Genomic DNA, 18,842 nt, shown 5'->3' with positions numbered 1-18,842 from the left:
AGCAATGCAATCAGAATCAACAGCGCAAAACAATCCTGAACTGAGGGATCTCAGGGCAGCGAAAATCCTCTTATCCCTGGCAGGTGGTCCACATACTGGCTGGGTCCCTCCGGGGCTCTTCCATTCCATCTAGGTAATGTGACGCGATGGCGTGCTTAACCGCCCAGCGCAGTCAGTTGATGAGACTGACAGCCGGTCCATCCAATCCAGCGTATTCCAACACTTGCAGACAGAGGAGGGAGAGACCAGAGCTGAGACTGAGAGCTTGCAGCTGCTAGCTGTGCGCTGTGGTAGCAGGCTAGCAGCGACGAGGCGAGACTACTGCGCAGGCGCAGGCCGGAGTCCGGAAAAGCAGAAATAATAGCTGACAGCCATTGCTGCCTTCCGTTCCTTTGGCTCCTTGCACACAAAGCTACCAGTACTAGTACAACGGCACACACAGACAGGACACGGCCTCCTCGCTCTCGCAAAGTCTCTCCCCGCTCGTCTCCTTCCTCTGCTTCCTCCTCCGGAAGGCGCACGCATTTTCCTTCTGCCGGTTCTGCTCCCAGTTCGCTTGCTCCTCCGCCTCTCCTCGCTCGCAAGCCCAGTGCTAGTGCCGCGACGCGGAGAGACGGCAATGGCGCGGCCGGTCGCTGGAGGCGAGGACGCCGAGCTGGCCCCGGACATCCATGGCCTCGGCGAGTGCAGGATGAGCAGCAGGTCAGTCCACAGACATTGCAGTGCTATCCTGTTGCTCCTGCTTCTGTTATGCTATTCCAGTTCGCTCATTGGTCATGGCGTAAAGGGTGAAGGGGGAAGGAATGAACGATATAGATGTTTGCTTGTGAGATTCTTTAGAGCAACGGTACGGTTTGCAGTTTCATACTTGCGTGTAGTAGACTCCATTGCATCTTTTTTGTGATGATGTGGCTTCTGGCTTGCAATAGATTACAGTCTGATTTCTCGTCTTTCAAAAAGAAAAAAAAAACAGTCAGGTTTCTTTCATGCGCTGTGTCGACCAAGGTAGGAGATGCACGACTAGAGTAGCCAGCTCCCTTGTTGTTTAGGAAAAAAAATGCTAAGTGAGTAAGAGCTTGATATTGAATTAGCCAACTCCTTTTTGTGTAGGGATGCATTAGCTCATTTGGCCTCCTTTGATTAGTTACCGAAAATACATACTGTGCGATAACTCCACTTTTGGGGATAGATTTTGCTGTATGTAGACTGTAAAGGCATTCATGGCAGCAACCTTTTGGTGATTCATGGTTCCGTATTGGAGCAGTATTTGTTTAGCGCTTTTGTGGTTATTAACGAAGAGAATAGTTGAGTATCGAGTGCAAATTGTTTGGTTAGCAGTAGTATTCTTGTTTCAGTTCAGTAGTGTTTTTGGTTGCTAGAGATTGAAGCTTGAAAGAGCTTTGATTGCGAGTTTTACCGCTTAATTTCATCTCCATGCTCTGTACTCGATTTAGAAGATCATCCGGAGGTTGTGCATTTGCAGGCCAGAATAGCCTCCGTTTGTGCATCTTTTCTTCTCTTTGGTTGGAGGGTGTTTCGGTTCCACGTCAAAAAAAATCTTATCATTTAGAAGTATTAAAAAAATCTAATTATAAAACTAATTGTAGAATTTTTGAACTAATTCACGAGACGAATTAGCATCCATAATTTTTAAGCAAATTTTATTTAATATTTTTAAATGATACGATTCTTTTTAACGTGACGGGGACCGAGTATCTGTTGTCCAAACATTGCCCAAGTTTTTTCTCTTCTGAGATGAATGAACATTACACAAGAGTAGGAGCAGAGCACCGCCCTCTGCTGTTTCGCCATACGCGTGCCTTGCCTTGATTTCTTCCTGATGTACAGTGTCCATGAAATCCATTCAATTGTGTGCATGAGTGGACGCAGGACGCCCAGGATTCGTGTGGGCCATGCCGGCTCCGGCCTTGATGGCAACCAATCGCCTTTTCCTTTTCTCCTGTGCACGATCTGCATGTCCTATATATGGGCGGGCCTTCCTGTTTGGTTTGGTCCTTTGCCGTGCAATCAATATTCGCAATCATACCGCAGCAAAGGCAAAGTGCAGCGGTACTGCACTGCTGCAGTGCCCCTGCCTGCCCCGTTCACCATGTTTGACTGCCTTTTGAAACCTCGAGCTTCGTTTGCGTTTCTCAGTCAGGAAAAGAGCATGGGTTCCTGTTTCCCTTGTGATGTCGCTTGACGTTAGTGTGTGGTGCTGCTGGTGTCTCGCTCGCCACCAGCTGAACTGAGCGCGAACAGTGTTCAGTGTCCATGGTGAACTGTTGTGTTCTATCTGCTTCCTGCACGACTCCAAATGCGGTTCAGAATTGTGGCAAACGCATTGTTTACATCGTAAAGGTACCAGCGTTAGATCGGTAGCTATGCCACGCTAGATCCAATGTCAGTTTGTCGTCGAAGTGTACGAATGATCTTCGTTTCAGTCACCGGTGCCCTTCCTATCTCATCTCGCTTTGTGCGTCTTCTCCTAAATTCCAGGTTGCGATTCCGCGGTGATCCCTGATAGATCATCCAAGGCATCCGCCCGTCGCCGAGCGCCGCAAGACCCCCGGACCTCCGGTCCGGCTTGGGCGGGGGGGAGGAGGTGGGGAGCCGTGGAGGTGGAAGGACGAGGATGCCATGGTCGCTGGAGCTGCTAGCAGCCTAGCAGGGAATGAAGCCGTACGGTCCGGGAGATGTACACGTAAATATTTTTCGTGTAGCATTGCTATTTGTTAACCGATTAACAGGGATTATAAATTTGCCATCGAGGTTATGATAAGATCGGTGCCTTGTCTTTTCCTGGGCAAGCTCTTTTTTTTTTGAACAAAAGGCTCCTGGCAAGCTCTGTTGCATTGCACGGCACGCATTCACTCATGCTCACCAGCACACCGGCTACGGGCACGGGAGGGCCGGCGCTCTGGTCGCGCTGACTCGCCGGGGCGAGGGAGCTGTGATCAGCATGCGCCGCTTGCGCAGGCCTGCCGGTTCCCGTGGCGTGGCCTGCGGGGTGGGGGCGTTGGCGGCACGCGGCGTGGTGGCGTCAGGCGCCCGTGCCGCTGCGCGGCGCGCTGGACCCTGGCCGTGGACGCATGCGGCGTGCGCGCTTCGGGCGACGCGCGCGGCCGGGGATTGGCCCCGTGCTCTCGTCCCGCGGCAGGCCAGTCGTGTGGGGGCGGGCGGGCTTGCGGACGGCCCGGCCCGGACGCTGCTGCCCGTTGCATGTGGCTGCAGGCTGCAGCAGGATGGCGCGGCCGTCAGCCGTGCTGGGACGCTGCTCGCTTGCGTGGCGTGCGAACCCCGTGGCTGCCGGTGCTCGGTACACGCCGCGGCCGTGCCGCAGCATGCTTTCTGCTGCCGCAGGCACGCTGCCAAGGAATAACGGGGGCGAGACAATCCTTCCCTGGCCAACGTCGTGCGCACGGCTGCGCGCTCTGAGATCCGCGAGGGGAAAATGTGCGGCTGGGTCGTTTCCGGTGATGTTTTGGGGTGGCCGGAGTGTCCGGTCGGCCGGTACTCAGCTCGACCCACCCAGCCGGAGCACTACCTGAGGTTCTCTCGAACAGGAGAAAGGGTATAATATATTAAATATTAAATTTTAGTCTAGATAATTTAAAGACCGAACTCTAAAAAGACCGGCTATAATCTTATATAATTTTAATCTAAAAATATATAGAAAAGCTAAATTGAATTGTGAAGAGAGCTGTGAAGCTATCATCCGTTACCGCCGGTTACAACAAGCGAAGGCCGATGCATATGGCCGAGCCCGAGCAGCGAGTACCCAATAAGCTCAGTGCTCGGAGCGCACATGCACAGCCTCCATGGACGCATATCACACTGTAGATAGATGACATGTCGTTTAGTCGCAAGCAACGCAGCCAAAATTGCAAAACAGTGCGGCACCACATCCACATGGCACTGGAAGAACTCGAACACAACAATGAGGCTGGCTCGACCGGGTAGGAGTGGACACAAACACCCATTAATGCCGTAGCTTAGGAAGAGCAAAGTGTTTCTGGGATAAACACAGCCAATATCGACTGTCCTCAATGGGCACACCAATAAGACTTCGGATCATATACAACCAAAGATCCACGGAATAATCTACCAAGTTTTTGATGGCTGGTGACTGTCACAGCGGATCATCGTTTTTAAGCAAACAGTTCAGCACCGCTCTTAATCCATCAGTAGGAAGCTTGCAGGTCACATCTAGTCGTCGTCATCAAGGACACTCCGACGCCTCTGAATCTGAAAGGCAAACAAGATTCAACAAGACGCTTAACTTGTTCTGATAATGAAGATAGTTTTCTGGAGTTCTACTCTTGGTTGTTTTCACTTTACAGCCTATACATACTAGTTCCTTTTTTTTTCCAGTAAGACATACCATCAATTGCTTTACAACATTCACATATGTGAGGGCTTTTCTGCTGCAAATTAGATCAGTTTTATAGAATAAAGTCTATACAAACTGTTGGAAGCAAAGTATATTTGTTTAACAGGTCAGTTGGACTCATGCAAGAACAACATGTTCGAATCCATCACGCTCTACATACCGTAACTTTGGTTTGCTTGGTTGTGTGGGTGTTAATTTGCTCCAGAAGTGAGATGAGCCTTTCTTCTGACACCTGAAACCAGAAAGGTGTAACAATTGTATATGTCCGCTCTATCGAGTTCTTGGAGCACCAACAGAGGATACACAAAGCCACAAAAGGATCTGGCATTATCTATTACCTTTTCAGATATTCCACCAGTTTGAGCAGCTCGAAGCAGAACATCCTCCACCCCTCTAGCTTTTTCAGGTTTGACCAAAGCTATGCGGGAGACTGTCAAATTCATGCAAACATAAGTATTGTATTATTGTTCATTCCCCCCACTTCAACTGTTTACACTTTATTAGCAGATTTATGACTGATTTCTGGCCAAAAATAATTGTTATTCAGCACATTTATTTCCAACAGTTACAGGAATCTACTTATGGGACAACAATAGCTTTTCTAAACCTCTGTAGAAACATAAAGGGTTATTAAACAAACTCTAACAACCAAACTCTAACAAACGGTTATTAAACAAACATGATTAGTATTTTTCATTTTATTCTTAACATTGATGACACCACAAAAACTATAATAACTTTAAATATTTCTATGGAAGATTTTAGTCTGTGCAGCCATAAGAATTTGTGCTGGTTGCACTAGATTTGCAGCATTTTCATCTGACCATATCGCTAGTTACATAAAAGTACTAAACATAACAGCATAGTCTAAATACAGGATCTAAGAACCCATCTTTGATTCTTTTCTAAGGAAACAGCAAAATAAGTTGTCTGAAAAAAAGAAACAACATCAATACCAATTTCATGCCATTACCTAGGTTATGTTGACAATATAATTTTTGTTATCTGTTACCACAAGTAAAAGTGAGGAAGTAGATGTAATGATTTATCACATAATATTGATCATCTCAAAGACTCCAACTGCAACTACGTGGACAGAGCAATTGTCCTGATCAGCATGGCGCTTTCAGAAATATATACCCATTGGGCCAGCACACAGCTGATGAAACACACAACAGTTCTAAACCCAGACCCCCTATATAGAAAGCAAAAACAGCATTAGCTGGTGGCACCAGCTTACATTGTAGCCGCACATACCCAAATCTAAGGGACTTTGCTTAGACTGGAAAACACAACAAGATGATTGGAGCCAGAAGCACGGTAGCATAGATCTGACAAGGACTCTAACCGCATATTGCAGCTGACCTCACTTTAAACCTCCATCTACCAAAGGGTGAAAACCAAAATTCAGAGGAGAGAAAGTAACATACTCCACTAGTTACAGAGCAAAGGAATTTTTGCAAAGTGTTTCATCCAACTCCAGCCGGTAGACTCGCACAGTTGCTTTCAAAACGCATAACAATTTCCATGCTATGGAGGTACTAACTGCTAAAAGATAAAAAGTACAAGAAAAACTTCTACTTCCAGAATCGTTTGAATGTAAATGATTTAAAGCAGCCATTAAGCACATCATAAATGGCATCAATAATGAGAACAACAGCCATTAAGCACATCATGAATGGAATCAATAATGAGAACTTACGCCTTTCTCTGGCTTCAGAAGATAATATCTGAGCAAGCATCATCTGTCTGCGTTCCTCAGCTTCCCTGATTGAGAGTAAGATTCGAGATTAGTGTTCCCCAGGTTTAACAGGACATAAGTTGATGATGAGCTATAACATTCTGGGGAAGATAGTGGAGGAATAGACCATACTGTTTTGCATCTTCTTGAGCTTTTTGTTGGCCTGCATTTTGCTGATTTGCCTAATCAAAAGTTGACATTAGATCAAAAGTCAGTCTACCGAATAGTACCAAGAACTAGCTCAACATGATAGCTTCAATTTAAGTCATGCAGCTTGGTATCTTACCCCACCACGCTGTGCCATTAGCTCTTGCATCCTCCTCTGCCTGATAGCTTCCAACTCTGGGTCAGCCTGGCAAGCAAAATTGTATAATTCCATCAGAAGAAGTCACCCAACAAGGATATGACTATGGATAGAAGCAAACTGTTCCCAATTGTGCCATAGATAAAGCCAATCCATACACCTAAAGAACTCAGATTCCATTGATTTTGTTTTTCTAAAAGAACAAGTTAAAACAGAAATACGAAGAATTTATGCTAAAAACAAATTAACTAATACTGATTTCTTTCAATAGATCCTAAAGTTCTTATGCCATCATGTTTACTGGTACAGTAGGGCAGTTGATTGTGTGTTAAAATGATAGGGAAGGCTATCATAAAGTAGCCATACCAGAATATTTCTATGGTTAAGGAAGACAAAGTGAAGCATGCTGAATTGCTGATATCGCAAACTACTTGAAGGCACACAGAGCACCACAGAACAGATGGTTGGAATCTCAACACCAACAAATTATGGACATATTTTCTTGTTCCTTTGGATGTACATACGCAAATACAGGCCATAATGAAGCATATTAGTATGAGCCCCAAAAATAACTCTCAGCAAGGTTGCAAGAGCACCACACAACATCACTCCAGCTCATGTCTGAAGCTAGCGAAACCACTAAATTTCCCCGGTTATCCAGTCATTTTCATTCGATGAACCAGAACAATCACAAGATCTCCAGAACATCAATTGTCGAGTCTAAAGTTCTAACAGATTGGGCGCAATTCTCCTCGCGCTTTCTCAGATAACCGAATCTGAGCGAGTCATTAAGCATGGGATCGACATAAGCGAGCAATCAAACAACGCAGAAAAAGGAGGGATCACAAATCGCAGCCCAGCCGCTTAATCTTTCCAGTAAAGAAAGAACTGAAACCCTAGGATTCAACACAGACAGAGGTCAACAGATCCTCGCAACTAAAAAAACATAGGAATCAAAGAGTCAATCTCACCATCTTTCGCGCGCGCAGCGGAGATCGCAAGCCTCTTCACTCCGGACCTCACTTGGGCGGCGACGGCCTCCGCGGCGAGCTGTGGACAGGGAACAGCGAATCGAGCCTTTTCTTCTGCTTCCGCGTGGGTCGAACGCGACCCGGCTTGGTTCTCGCCTTTCCACGCTGTGGGCCCATTGCAGCCGTCCGATCTGAAACCTCTTCCCTGCACCGTCCGATCGGGACATTGGGGATCGCTTTTCCTGGCCCCGATAAATGCGGAGACGCCTCGCCCATTTCCGCAGCGCCTTTTCCGTTTTTTTCCCGTTTCCATTTCCACCCTCACCGCATCCACCGCGCCGCCGCGAGCGAGCGAGAGAGAGAGGAGGGTTTCCGATGGAGAACGGCGAGGAGACGTTCGCCTCCCCCACCGCCGCCGCCGCGGACTTCGAGTTCGCCGCCAACGGCGGGGACCGCACGCCTAAGCTCTACGACGCTGCGGACGAGATCGAGGCCCTCACCGCGGCGAAGCGCGACCTGGAGGAGCAGCTCGAGTCCGTGAGCCACCAGAACCGCTTCCTGTCCTCCGAGTCCCGCCGCCTCGAGGCCCTCGTGTCCCAGGCCCGCGACGAGACCGCCGCCTTCGAGCAGGCCGCCGCCACCAACGAGAGCGAGGCCGCCGCGCTCCGCGCGGAGGTCGAGCGCCTCCAGGGCCTCCTCGACGCCGAGAGGACCGGCCACGAGGAGGAGCTGCGCAGGGGCGCGGGGCTCGGGGACCAGCTGCAGACCGCGTACCAGGAGAAGCTCGCCCTTGAGGAGGAGATCGAGGCCCTGAAGGCTTCCGCCACCGCCGCAGAGAAGGGCAAGGGCGAGGAGGAGATGGACTCGGCTGCACCCTCGGCCGGGACGCCTAAGGAGGTGGGGCTGGTGCCAGCCGAGCTGTTGGCTGCTGCGATGGCTGCTGGAGCCGGTGTCACGGCCTTCATCGCGGCGCTCTTGATTCAGCGCAAGAGGTAATCTGGTGGTCCGATGCGTGGGAAGTTTTTGATCCGCTGCTATGGCCTATATGAGAATGGATTGTCCGTTTTGTCAGGGTACTAGTATTACTGAACTCGTAGTAGTATCGTCACTATGTTGATGGGTAATAGATCAGGACGCATATCGCAAGTACTATTACTTTCTGCAGTTTCCCATGCTAATAAGAGTTGTGAACACAAGTGAGAGAGACAATGTAGTTCTGGTCTGTTATTTTGATGTTGCACCTAATTCCAGACTTTCGGTTATTACCACCTGGCTAGTTTCAACTGTTATACGATGTGCATTCTTGGATGGTTTTGCTCTTTGTGAAATCTCTGTGGCTGAGATGTCTGTGGCTCAAATGCTCAATCTAGTGAATTGTGAAAATCTGTCATGTATGACTGAGGTTAATGTGTTATCTGGTGGGTACTTGACTCAGCACCTGTGAGCTTGTGGCTACTTGTGGATTGGCTAACCCAGAAAGTGCTGCTGTTGATCATGCCAATTTTGTTTGAGATATTTGTTGTCAGTCTTTTCAGGTGGTCAATGAGCAAAGACACTATGTTGGTCAGTGAATGCTTGCAGATGTGTTTAATTGCAGATATCTTTGATTGTTTGTGTGCCTAGTACTCCTTGGTGCTTGTAGCGATGTTTGTTGAATGCATTTATGCTGACTGCCAGGTTGTCGCTAGTAATTCAAAAATGTGCTAGTGTCAATGGATTTTCAATTAATATGTATTGTGTATCCATGAATTTGTTTGATGTTTTATAGTCATTAACTCATGTCCGTCTCTTCTTTACAAATGAAGTCACCTTTATTGGTGATGCACAGCACAACACTGATGTTTCAATAATTACACTTATGTTGAAACTAATAGGTGAGAAATGAATCGGCATTGCAAATCACAAGGTTAAGTTAGACTGAGCTAAGTGCTTTTTATTTGGTTAAAAAAATATAGGATTCGGTAAATCCAAGCACTTCAAAGGTTTGTCACTTTACCTCAGATGTGAATCAACAATAATTTATGTGCTCAGGTAATTTGGAGATAATTAGGTCAGCCTCAGAATATGGTATGTGGCTATTCATTTTTTTAAGCTATCGAGTATCTATAAATCATGTCCTTGCCTGTTTGATAAACTTGTTAGTGGATATTTTTTTCTATAATCGTGTGGTTGCTCTACCCACTGCTTTTTTAGTATAATATTACTACATCTTAGATCAAAACTGTACATATTTAGCATCTCATATATTTATGCTAGGTGGTGTCCTTTTTAAATATTGATTATCTGGTTTGAAATCCCATAGGCATCTGGTTTGATATAACATGTTTGTCTAGCCCCTATGTATCACCGATACGCGATACGGGTACGGCGATACCGGTACGGCGATACGTGAGTTTGAAAAACGACACAGTGGTAGTATAGAGAGAGTATCGGAGTATCGAAGTATCGGATATGCAAGTATCGAATACGGGTACTGCTGAGCTAGTGAAGTATTGGTGATTCATAGTCTAGCCCTGTTCTGTGCACCAGCCTGTTCTATTGGCATTTTTTTACTGTTATGGACAAATGGTTATCGTGTCTAGGTCATGTTCCAAGTTCATTTCTCCCAAGTGGTTATAATTTTTCGGTTAGCAACTGAAAAGAGTGCATCCTACTTAGTTATTTTTTAAAGAAAAAGGGGATCATTCAAGGATTTTCTAGTTTTCTACTTAGTTAATTTTGCTAGTTTTTTAATGCAGTAGTTGGGGCTGGCTTTCCGCAGAAGGCTAGCTGCCACCGGACACGTGGCGGTGCTGGTTTTAGCGGCCGCTTCCCCAGGGGCACACGGCGGCACCGGACTTCTTCCCCGGTGGGAAGGGAGGTCCGGGTCGCCAAGGCTGGCACAGGCGCGCAGGCCCCCTGGGGGTCTGGCTTCCACACGTAGGGGCCCGGACCACCCCGCGGTGGTCCGGACCCGTGGTAGCCGTTCCTGAGCACCTTGTCCACGTGGGTACGTGGAGGCGCCGGATCTGCTAGAGCACGGGGTGAGGTCCAGAGACCGTGACCCCAGCTGTCAGGCCCGGGCCGTACGCCCTGTCACCCAGAGGCTTAGTGCGAGGTTATTGGATAACCTCGCGCCCCTCGTGTTGGACACAGGAGGTATCCCTGTCTGTATGTACCGACAGGATCATTCAAGGATTTTCTAGTTTTAACACTGATCAGCCTTTGGGATGATGCCTGTGGACTGTGGTTATTCAATCTTTTGAGTAGTGTCCAAGTGTACCATCATGCAGTATCTCTTGGTGGCTGAAACAATAAACCATGTGCTTTGTCAGTTTCTTTTACTTATAGGTGGAATCTGTCTTTTAGTATTCTGTTGATCATTCTAGCCAAGTAGCCAGTGACTTTTATTGGGTTGTTGCTATAGTTGTGTTGAAAAGCTGTACAGATTTAGCATCTCGCAGCTTTAAGTTACACAGAAGCATATCAGCCTGGTTTTGAGTTCTTTGGTCAGCTTATCTTATTGACAACTGGTTGAGATGTACTAGTCAGTAGGCAAGTTTGTTTTGTCTTGATCTGTTCTGTGCATGCCTGTCTAATAATATCAATTCCATGTTCTTATACCATAGGTAACTAGATATGTTATTTGGATCCAGGTATTGCTCTAAGGCCATTTTACTCAGATGCTGTTATTTATGTGTGTGCCTTTTGTTGATGTTAGAAGCTATGTAGTGTCAGGAAATTGGCAGGTAGATTTTGTTTGGAGGATTTTACACTTTTGCCTGGGAATGCCATCCATTCCTAACCAAATGTCTTGGCAGTAGATTTCTGCGTTGGCTACTTGCCTACTTGGCTTTGGAAGTTGGCAGGTTGCAGATCGGATAGTGCTATCGCTTCATGAATCGGATTGTTCTGTTTATTTTTTGTTTATAATCTTTGGGCGCCTGAATGCCTAATGCAGTATTTGCGGAGTGGCATAATCTTGAGTCGCTACCAATTTATGTGATGTGTTGACTATTTGTACACTTTTCCCTGTCTGGAAGGTGACGAGAATACAGGGTGCTCAGGGGTAACATTTTCGCGTGCGCAACTGCTCGCTTAAGCGTAATGGTATCTGTGGTTTATCTTGACGAAGCTTCATGCAATCATGTATACTACTGCAAATGACCGAATGTGTTTGATGTATGTCAATTTGTGAAGTAATGAAGCACGATAAGTAACATTTCTGTACGCACCCTGCATGCGAGCATCGTGAACTGCAGAGTTTCACACAAATGAGGGAGGGCACACGTGGCATGGCTGCACACAATCATCGGGGCCCGTTTGAGATGCAGGTTTTGGGTTCAAAACTGTAATAAACTGCTGCAGGCCCTGATTTTTTTTTTGTCTTTACAGGGCGGGTCAAAAAATCTACTTGGGGTAGTGGCCAGCCCACACGCAACTGATATGCACCAGGTTTGGGCCTTCACTACCTGCAGGTCTCGTTCGATCGCCTCCTAGTCGACCTAGCGAGCACATCGGCCGTGGCGGCGTCTGCAAGCGACGAGCGCACTGGCGGCGGCAGCAAATGCATCAACCTAGACGGAGAGATCCCAAGTCGGGGGCGGTTCTCTTCGTCGACATCTGCGGAACTCACCGGCGACGGCCTCTTCCGCCCTCGAGTTTTCTATTGGGGAAGTTTCTCTCCAGGTTTTATATGCTACATATATATATATGATGTCACGGAATTGTGGAAGGGTTTTGGATCTCAGTGCTCTCGAGCATTGTTCATGGCAGCAAAAATCGTGATTTTGCTGTATTATGGATGGGATTTGGAACTGTTTTTGCTTGTTGCAAGATTGAAATTGGTTGATCTCATTGAGAATTGCTGGATGCGAAGAAAAGTTCGGACGGAATAACCTGAGAGAATGCTGCTTTACGGTTATTCAAACAAACATAAATATCAGCGTAATCAAGCATGGATTCAACAGAAAACTTGAAAAGTAGATTTCTTGCGCACAGAAAATTCCAGGTCCAAACAAACTCTTTAGGGGCATGGATTTGTCATTGTTCAAATTTCAGGATAATACGATGGAGGAATCAATAGCGTTGCAACAAGTACACAAGATCAGTTATAACGAAAGGAACTACTTATCTAATTATCAATATTGCTACGTACAAGCCAATGCAATGTTTTCAAGGAACAAACACAACGATTGGCACCAATTCAACCGAAGAGCAGCTGGGCGTGCGGGTACAGCTCCCTGTACGCCTGCTTGATGGTGTTGTCGGCGACGCCGGTGGCCGTGGACACGTCCCGGATCGACCTCCCGGCGCCGGGCCTCCGCTGCATGGCCATGTAGATGATGGCGGCCGCGGTGGAGTCCGGGTTGCGCCGCACGTCGAGCTGGTCCTGTATCCTCCGCGCCGCCTCCTGCACCACGCGCACCTCCTCCTCCCCCATCCCGAGCAGCGAGCCGAAGCGCTCCATGTAGTCGGCCGCGCGCACCACGCCGATGGCCATGGCCTCCCCGCCGGCGTCGTCCCCGAACCGCTTCCTGATGAACGTGAGGAGCTTGCCGATGTCCTTCCTGGACGCCGCGCCGCCGCGCGTCGCCGCGGCCAGCTCCTTGAACGTCCGCGGCGCGCCCGCGCTGCGGCACGCCACGTAGAGGCACGCCGCGTACAGCGCGTCACCGCTCCGCCCGGCGCCCTTGGTGTAGTAGTGGTGCGCCTTGCCCTTGCCCTCCTCCAGCCCCCGGTACACCTCCAGGGCCCGGTCCCGCACGCCGGGCGCGACCCCGAGCCGGACCGCCATGTCGGCGATGGCGCGGCACCCCCCCTCGGACGCCGCCCTCCCGCGGGCCTGCGCGGCCCCGCGCATCGCGGGCTCCTCCTCCGCCTCCAGCGAGAAGGCCGCGGCGCCGCCCACCGACGGCGGCACCGCGGGTTCCTCCGGCGTCCCCAGCGAGAGAGTCACGGTGCCGCGCATCCTCTTCAGGCCGGATGCTGGTCCCTCCTCCGCTGTCCTCGGCAGCCCCGGAGGCGGAGCGACGGCGCCCCGCCCCCGCTTCCTCGGCAGGGCGGCTTCTTCGGCCGCGGCGCGCATGTCGATCGGCGCCGAGTACTCCATCGGCGTTCGCGGAGCGCTGGCGTCGTCCGGCGGCGGCCTCTCGAAAGAGATGTGGTTTCGGTGGCAGTCTGGTCTGATCTGGGCAGTGGCGCAGGCGCTCTGGTTCTGTCGTGTGGCGGCGTCGTGTAACGTGGGGGGTCTTATATAGAGGCGGCCAAAGGTCGGTGGCATCTCCGACCCGGCCCTGATCGGTGTCGCAGCGGTTACGCTTACGCCTCCCCGGTTCCGGATCGAACGGGCGTCTGCCGGTGAGAGTACAACTGGGGCCCACGACATGTCGAGTCGGATCGGGATCGAACTCGGTTTTACTTTGGAGAACAGGTAAACTCGATCCGTCTTTTTCGCCCCGCAGCCTGAAATTATATTAATTAAAGTGGAGACGGGGTATCAATATCGTAACACTGATTTTTTTATACTAAGGTAATACTTTGTAGGTTAACAAAATTACACGCGCCAACATTCATCTCAAGTAATACTTTGAAGGTTAACAAAATTACAAGGCATAACACACGAATTATCATCTCCAAAGAATGAAGAACACCGAGAAGATGGACATAAATAGGCTACTAAAGTGCAATAATGAGATTCCTTATCTGGATACGCTGTAAGAGATGTGTAGATGAGTGCATTCTCAACATCAATAAACTCCATCACATACAAAAGCCTATGAACTACCATTAGCCAATCTAACTTTTCTTGGCGCACGAGCAATGTGACGTCATCAAACAAGCTATTGACCAAGAACATATTAAGCATTGAAAGCTTTGAAGGACTACACTAACATGGACTAGCAAATAAGCCCGTTTGCATAAAGGCTCGGAAAATACCTCTCGAATAATTGTTGGTTGTAAATAAATCCACCATCATACACACCGAAGAGATAGAAGATGCAGACATCCCTAGGTGCCCTCATTGCGACGAAGAAGATGTACCGTAGCCGTAACAGATCAGAGCAAGCGGAAAACTTAAATTGAAGATTAAATTATGCTAAAATATTGTATCATGAGATGTATAGGTCTTTTCGCCCATTGCCATACTTTCTTCGCAACGAATGTAATTCTAGTTTTATCCCAATTAAGTCAAACTATCTTAAATTTAATCAAGTTTATCCTGTAATAAGTTAGAGGGATGTTTTCCAAACTTGACCTTGATTTTACTTCTCACCTCGTACAATGATATTATTTTAGTACAAGATAGACATGAACACACCTCTTGGACTACACCTTTTTTTGCAAAACACAAATGCAATAATACTATTTAAAAAATTATTCAAATAGTTGTCGAATAAAGGGATTTTATTCTTTCCATTGTTGAATCAACAACAAGAAATGATTTCACTTCAGAAAGAGGGATTTCATGTGGTACTTGCAAAATTCTATATGCATATAAAAAATTGTGGATCAGATTATTCCATTTTTGTGTGAAAATGTGTGTATACATTCTTTTAAGGGTGCACATGTTTATGATTGAAAGAATAACAGCAATAAAGCATACCAAGGATCAAAAGAAGAGGATGCTAGCTGCTTGATATAAGATCAAGGAAAAAACAATTAGTATACACTACTACAAAAACTATTTATAGCAACACCCTAAACTTTTTTTAGGGGCGGACCAAAATATCACCCATTCTTACAAATAGAGCGCGGTACTGCAGCAACCGAGCCGCTCCCTGTAAATGTATTTGTAGGGGCGGCTCACCCCTTCAGTCGCCCTTACAAATAGGCGCCATTTTCATGGACGGCTGGGGGAGTGAGCCGCCCCTACAAATGGTTTTTAGTGACGGCTGGGGTGTGAGCCGCCCCTAAAGGATAACGTGCCTCTTGGTTTGCCTATTCCATGATTTTTGGCGAGGTTGGAAGGTGTGGGCACAGTTGGGAGGAAAATCTTCATCGACAAAGATTTTAAAGGTGTGCAACAAGCCCATCATAGCATCTTGCGGCACCTCACGATAATGACTCCTTTAGTCAATGAACACTTGAGCATGATTCGTGTAGAAAGTAATGGCCGTTTGGATGATTGGATCATGAAAGAGCACAAACGTCGGCTGATTGCATGGTTGAAGGACCTGGATCTACCACATGGGGAGATCGTGGAGGAGCAAACGATCAAAAGATTGGCAGCTGGTCAATCTAGCCTGGTCACATCATGGCAAGAGTATGATATTAACAGATATCTATTCTATACTGCCGCCAAAGACAAGAAGACCGTGTCTCAGAATAGTGGTGTTCGTATTGAGGCCTTAGATGAGAGAACAGAGCAAAGTACAACATATTTCAGTGTCATAGATGATAGATGATATATGGGTAGTGCACTATAGTTCCAATATACAAATCCCGGTCTTTCGGTGTCGTTGGGTCAAACACCCAAAAGCTGTTGAGGTGGACGGCTATGGGCTCACGATTGTCGACCTCAACAATGTATGTTGGTTATAAAGATGACTCATGGGTACTTGCCTCACAGGTCGCACAGGTACTCTATATAGTTGATCCTGCAAAGAAGACAAAACACGTCGTTGTACCTGGAAAACAAGATATCATAGGAATTGATGGTATCAACGATGTGGAATAATATAATCAGTATGATGAGATAAGCCTCTTCACAGACGTATCACAGAAGATGAGAATTATAGAAGCAAGCATAAGAAAAGACGATAAGCTATGCGCACGCAAAGATGGCGAATCCAGAATTGTTACCGCTTGAACATTGGTATTTCAACACTTTTATTTATTACATACACTGCAATTGGATTTTGATATTTTTCTTATGTTCTACATATTAAAATATGTTTATGGTAAAAATTTCACATTTTTAGAGGTGTTTTGCTTTTTTTTTGAAATAAATGGATTTTCAGCATAAATTGGAAAACTATTTGTAGGGGCGGGTGGGGGCAAAACATACGGAAAAAAACTCAAATTTGCACTAGAAACATATTGTGTAGTATAAAACTAGTAAAAAATATGACAAACATGTTTCAGTACATATAATGATTGAGAGTGTTCAAAACACAAAGAGAGTCTGGAGTGCTATAAGATAGTATGTTGTGGAGGTGCACATTGTGGTTTCGACACTTTGAACCATTATATACAATAAAATAGTTATTTGATATTTTTATTAAATTCTACATGTCACATAATGCACATTGGGCATGCAATCTCCGGTACTTGGCCAAGTGAGTCCGTCATTGGCCAAACGAGTCTGGCATGTGCACAAAGCAGTGCTGCCTCGACCACAGCTCAACAATACCTGGTGGATACCATAGCGAGTATTACTCCCTGCTTGTTGCTTTATCTGGTCGGCAGAGCTGGAAAGACAAAGGAAGTTGCCAAGGCCCAGTGCATCCAGCTAGGGGTTTATTCGAGGGAAAACCGATCTTGGCTCTATATGCATGCGTACAAGTGGAGTAACTCTTGAATTCAAGTTATGAGGATAATGAGATAGACATCCCCTCTGCAGATGGAAAGAGTTGCCTTGGAGAATGTGTTGGCAGCACCATTCTATGGTATAAACAAGATATCTTCCTGGTTGGTCAGGTACTGGCTTGGTCAGGTACTGGCTGCTCCGGACCATATCTCGCCAGCACCACAACAATAAGAGCAGGGGGCAGCACCAGAGCATTAACTACCGGTCCTGCCGTCGCCACAACCACGAGATGCATCACCAGTGGCTCCAGTATCACGAGAGCCATCACCCCAGGGTCCGCCATCACCAGTAACTCCAGTATCATGAGAGCCATCACCAACGGCCTCGCGATCACCGCCAACTCGAACATCACCACCACCACGAGAGCCATCCCCACAGGCCCAGGTGTCACCACCACCACAAGAGCCATCCCCACTGGTCCAGGTATCACCACCACCACGAGAGCCATCCCCACAAGGCTCGGTATCACCACTGGCTCTGCCACCGGCCCGATGCCTCAAGTGTAGAGGTCTTACCAAAACGACAAGGAAGGATCACAAATTGTGAATAGATGGCATGCCGCAAACAAGAAGTCTGATGAAAAGGCTAAGAAGGCTAAGTCAAAGGATAATCCAGCAGATTGTAATGCTAGCAGACGGTCGGGCTTTTCTACGCCCTGCATTGACATGAAGCACGAAAAGGACATTGGGGTTGATGACCTTCCAGACTTGGATGATGTTCCTTTAAAATTTCAGTACGGAAAAGTCTCTACCGGACTAAGCACTAAGAGATTGTCCTAGTTTTATGCGGAGGTTTCATAATTGGTAAAAGAGGGCATGTATACTTGGCTAAAAACTATATATGCTCCGCACCATCCAGATGTATTCGGACTTAAGGAGCAACAAATCTTTGATATCATATTCGATTTTGAAGACATCCAACACGTGTTCCGCCTCCAATAACTTGGTATTGAAATGGTTCGACTCTAGTGCATGTAAGTGCCTCATCTATACTAATTTGATTTATATTACGACCTAAAGTACTATATATGCACAAATATTTAATTATTATACATTATATTCTACAGGATGCAAACAATGGATGCCATTATTTTTTTAAAAAAGTCCGGTATCTTGACCCCGTAGCAATTTGCGAGGCCAGGCATGCCGGGCCAAAATGGATAAAGGACGACGATTACTACCTAAAGCCATTTGCAACAAAGAAGGAAAAATAAAAGAAATAACATAAATTTCATCGAGAGACTGTGAAGAGGGTTGCGGCCTACATATTGCATATGATGACACGATGGGAAGACATGGATGTTATATTTGCGCCATACCACATCCAGCAAATCTAATATCAACTATTTGATATAATAAACCACTGGATTGCTTACAAATCGTACATTTTTTTAGAAATCACTGGATTGCTTTCCAATTATAGCCAAAGCTTGAAAGATTATTGTTATTGGACTCCTTAGATTGGTCAACTCAGAGATACCAAGAATTCATAGAAATTCTACAATTGTGATTATCTTCCCTATGCACGTCATGCTTATTTCTCTACAGAAGTACATTTATAAATTAACTTTCATTTCTTTCATTTTAAAACAGTTCTACATTCATAAATGATCATTTCATCCCACCGGCAAACCAGAGAAAATAACTATACGTACAAGGTTCCCGTGCTACAAGCAACCCGCGGGTTCCGTGTTCCGTGCGTACTTACATGTGCGAGCATCTAAGGGTGTAAGGGAGATATACTACTGATCCCAAGCGTGTAAGGCGCTACTCTTTATTAGGGAAAGATGTATATGTGTACATTAGCTTTTTACTGTAACTAGCACTTGGTTAATTAATTTTACCATAGATTTAATGGTTGCAGATTCACTCGGAGCAACACCATGTCCAGCTCCATGAGAAACAACTTCTAGACGCAGTCGA

At 46.8% G+C, this 18,842-nt stretch overlaps 3 protein-coding genes across 3 annotated transcripts; 1 reads left to right on the top strand and 2 right to left on the bottom strand.

Moving 5' to 3' along the window:
* Nucleotides 1–3,943: 3,943 nt before the first annotated feature.
* On the bottom strand, nt 3,944–7,561 carry LOC112886389 (DNA-binding protein DDB_G0278111). Its single transcript, XM_025952285.1, has 7 exons — nt 7,410–7,561; nt 6,421–6,486; nt 6,267–6,316; nt 6,096–6,160; nt 4,732–4,823; nt 4,554–4,625; nt 3,944–4,248 (listed from the first exon to the last, which is right to left on the bottom strand). The coding sequence occupies exons 1-7, from the start codon at nt 7,410–7,412 to the stop codon at nt 4,210–4,212; spliced, it is 387 nt and encodes a 128-aa protein (XP_025808070.1). The 5' UTR covers nt 7,413–7,561; the 3' UTR covers nt 3,944–4,209.
* Nucleotides 7,562–7,696: 135 nt separating this feature from the next.
* Nucleotides 7,697–8,724, top strand: LOC112886388. Its single transcript, XM_025952284.1, has one exon. The coding sequence runs from the start codon at nt 7,785–7,787 to the stop codon at nt 8,403–8,405; it is 621 nt and encodes a 206-aa protein (XP_025808069.1). The 5' UTR covers nt 7,697–7,784; the 3' UTR covers nt 8,406–8,724.
* A 3,870-nt stretch (nt 8,725–12,594) lies between these two features.
* On the bottom strand, nt 12,595–13,500 carry LOC112884189 (transcription initiation factor IIB-like). Its single transcript, XM_025949552.1, has one exon. It carries the CDS (start codon nt 13,498–13,500, stop codon nt 12,595–12,597), a length of 906 nt encoding a protein of 301 aa, XP_025805337.1.
* Nucleotides 13,501–18,842: the final 5,342 nt, after the last annotated feature.

Source organism: Panicum hallii, chromosome 3 (genome assembly GCF_002211085.1).
Source record: "Panicum hallii strain FIL2 chromosome 3, PHallii_v3.1, whole genome shotgun sequence".
NCBI lineage: Eukaryota > Viridiplantae > Streptophyta > Magnoliopsida > Poales > Poaceae > Panicum > Panicum hallii.
Note: the sequence above shows the minus strand (reverse complement) of the source record. Positions and strands in the feature narration are given on the sequence as shown.

Coding starts and splice junctions, on each gene's coding strand:
- LOC112884189 (XM_025949552.1), bottom strand. CDS start 13,500: ATGGAGTACTCGGCGCCGATCGACATGCGCGCCGCGGCCGAAGAAGCC.
- LOC112886389 (XM_025952285.1), bottom strand. Junction 6,161..6,266: donor GCTCAAGAAGATGCAAAACA/GTATGGTCTATT, acceptor ACTCTCAATCAG/GGAAGCTGAGGAACGCAGAC. Junction 4,249..4,553: donor CCAAGCAAACCAAAGTTACG/GTATGTAGAGCG, acceptor TTTGCCTTTCAG/ATTCAGAGGCGTCGGAGTGT.
- LOC112886388 (XM_025952284.1), top strand. CDS start 7,785: ATGGAGAACGGCGAGGAGACGTTCGCCTCCCCCACCGCCGCCGCCGCG.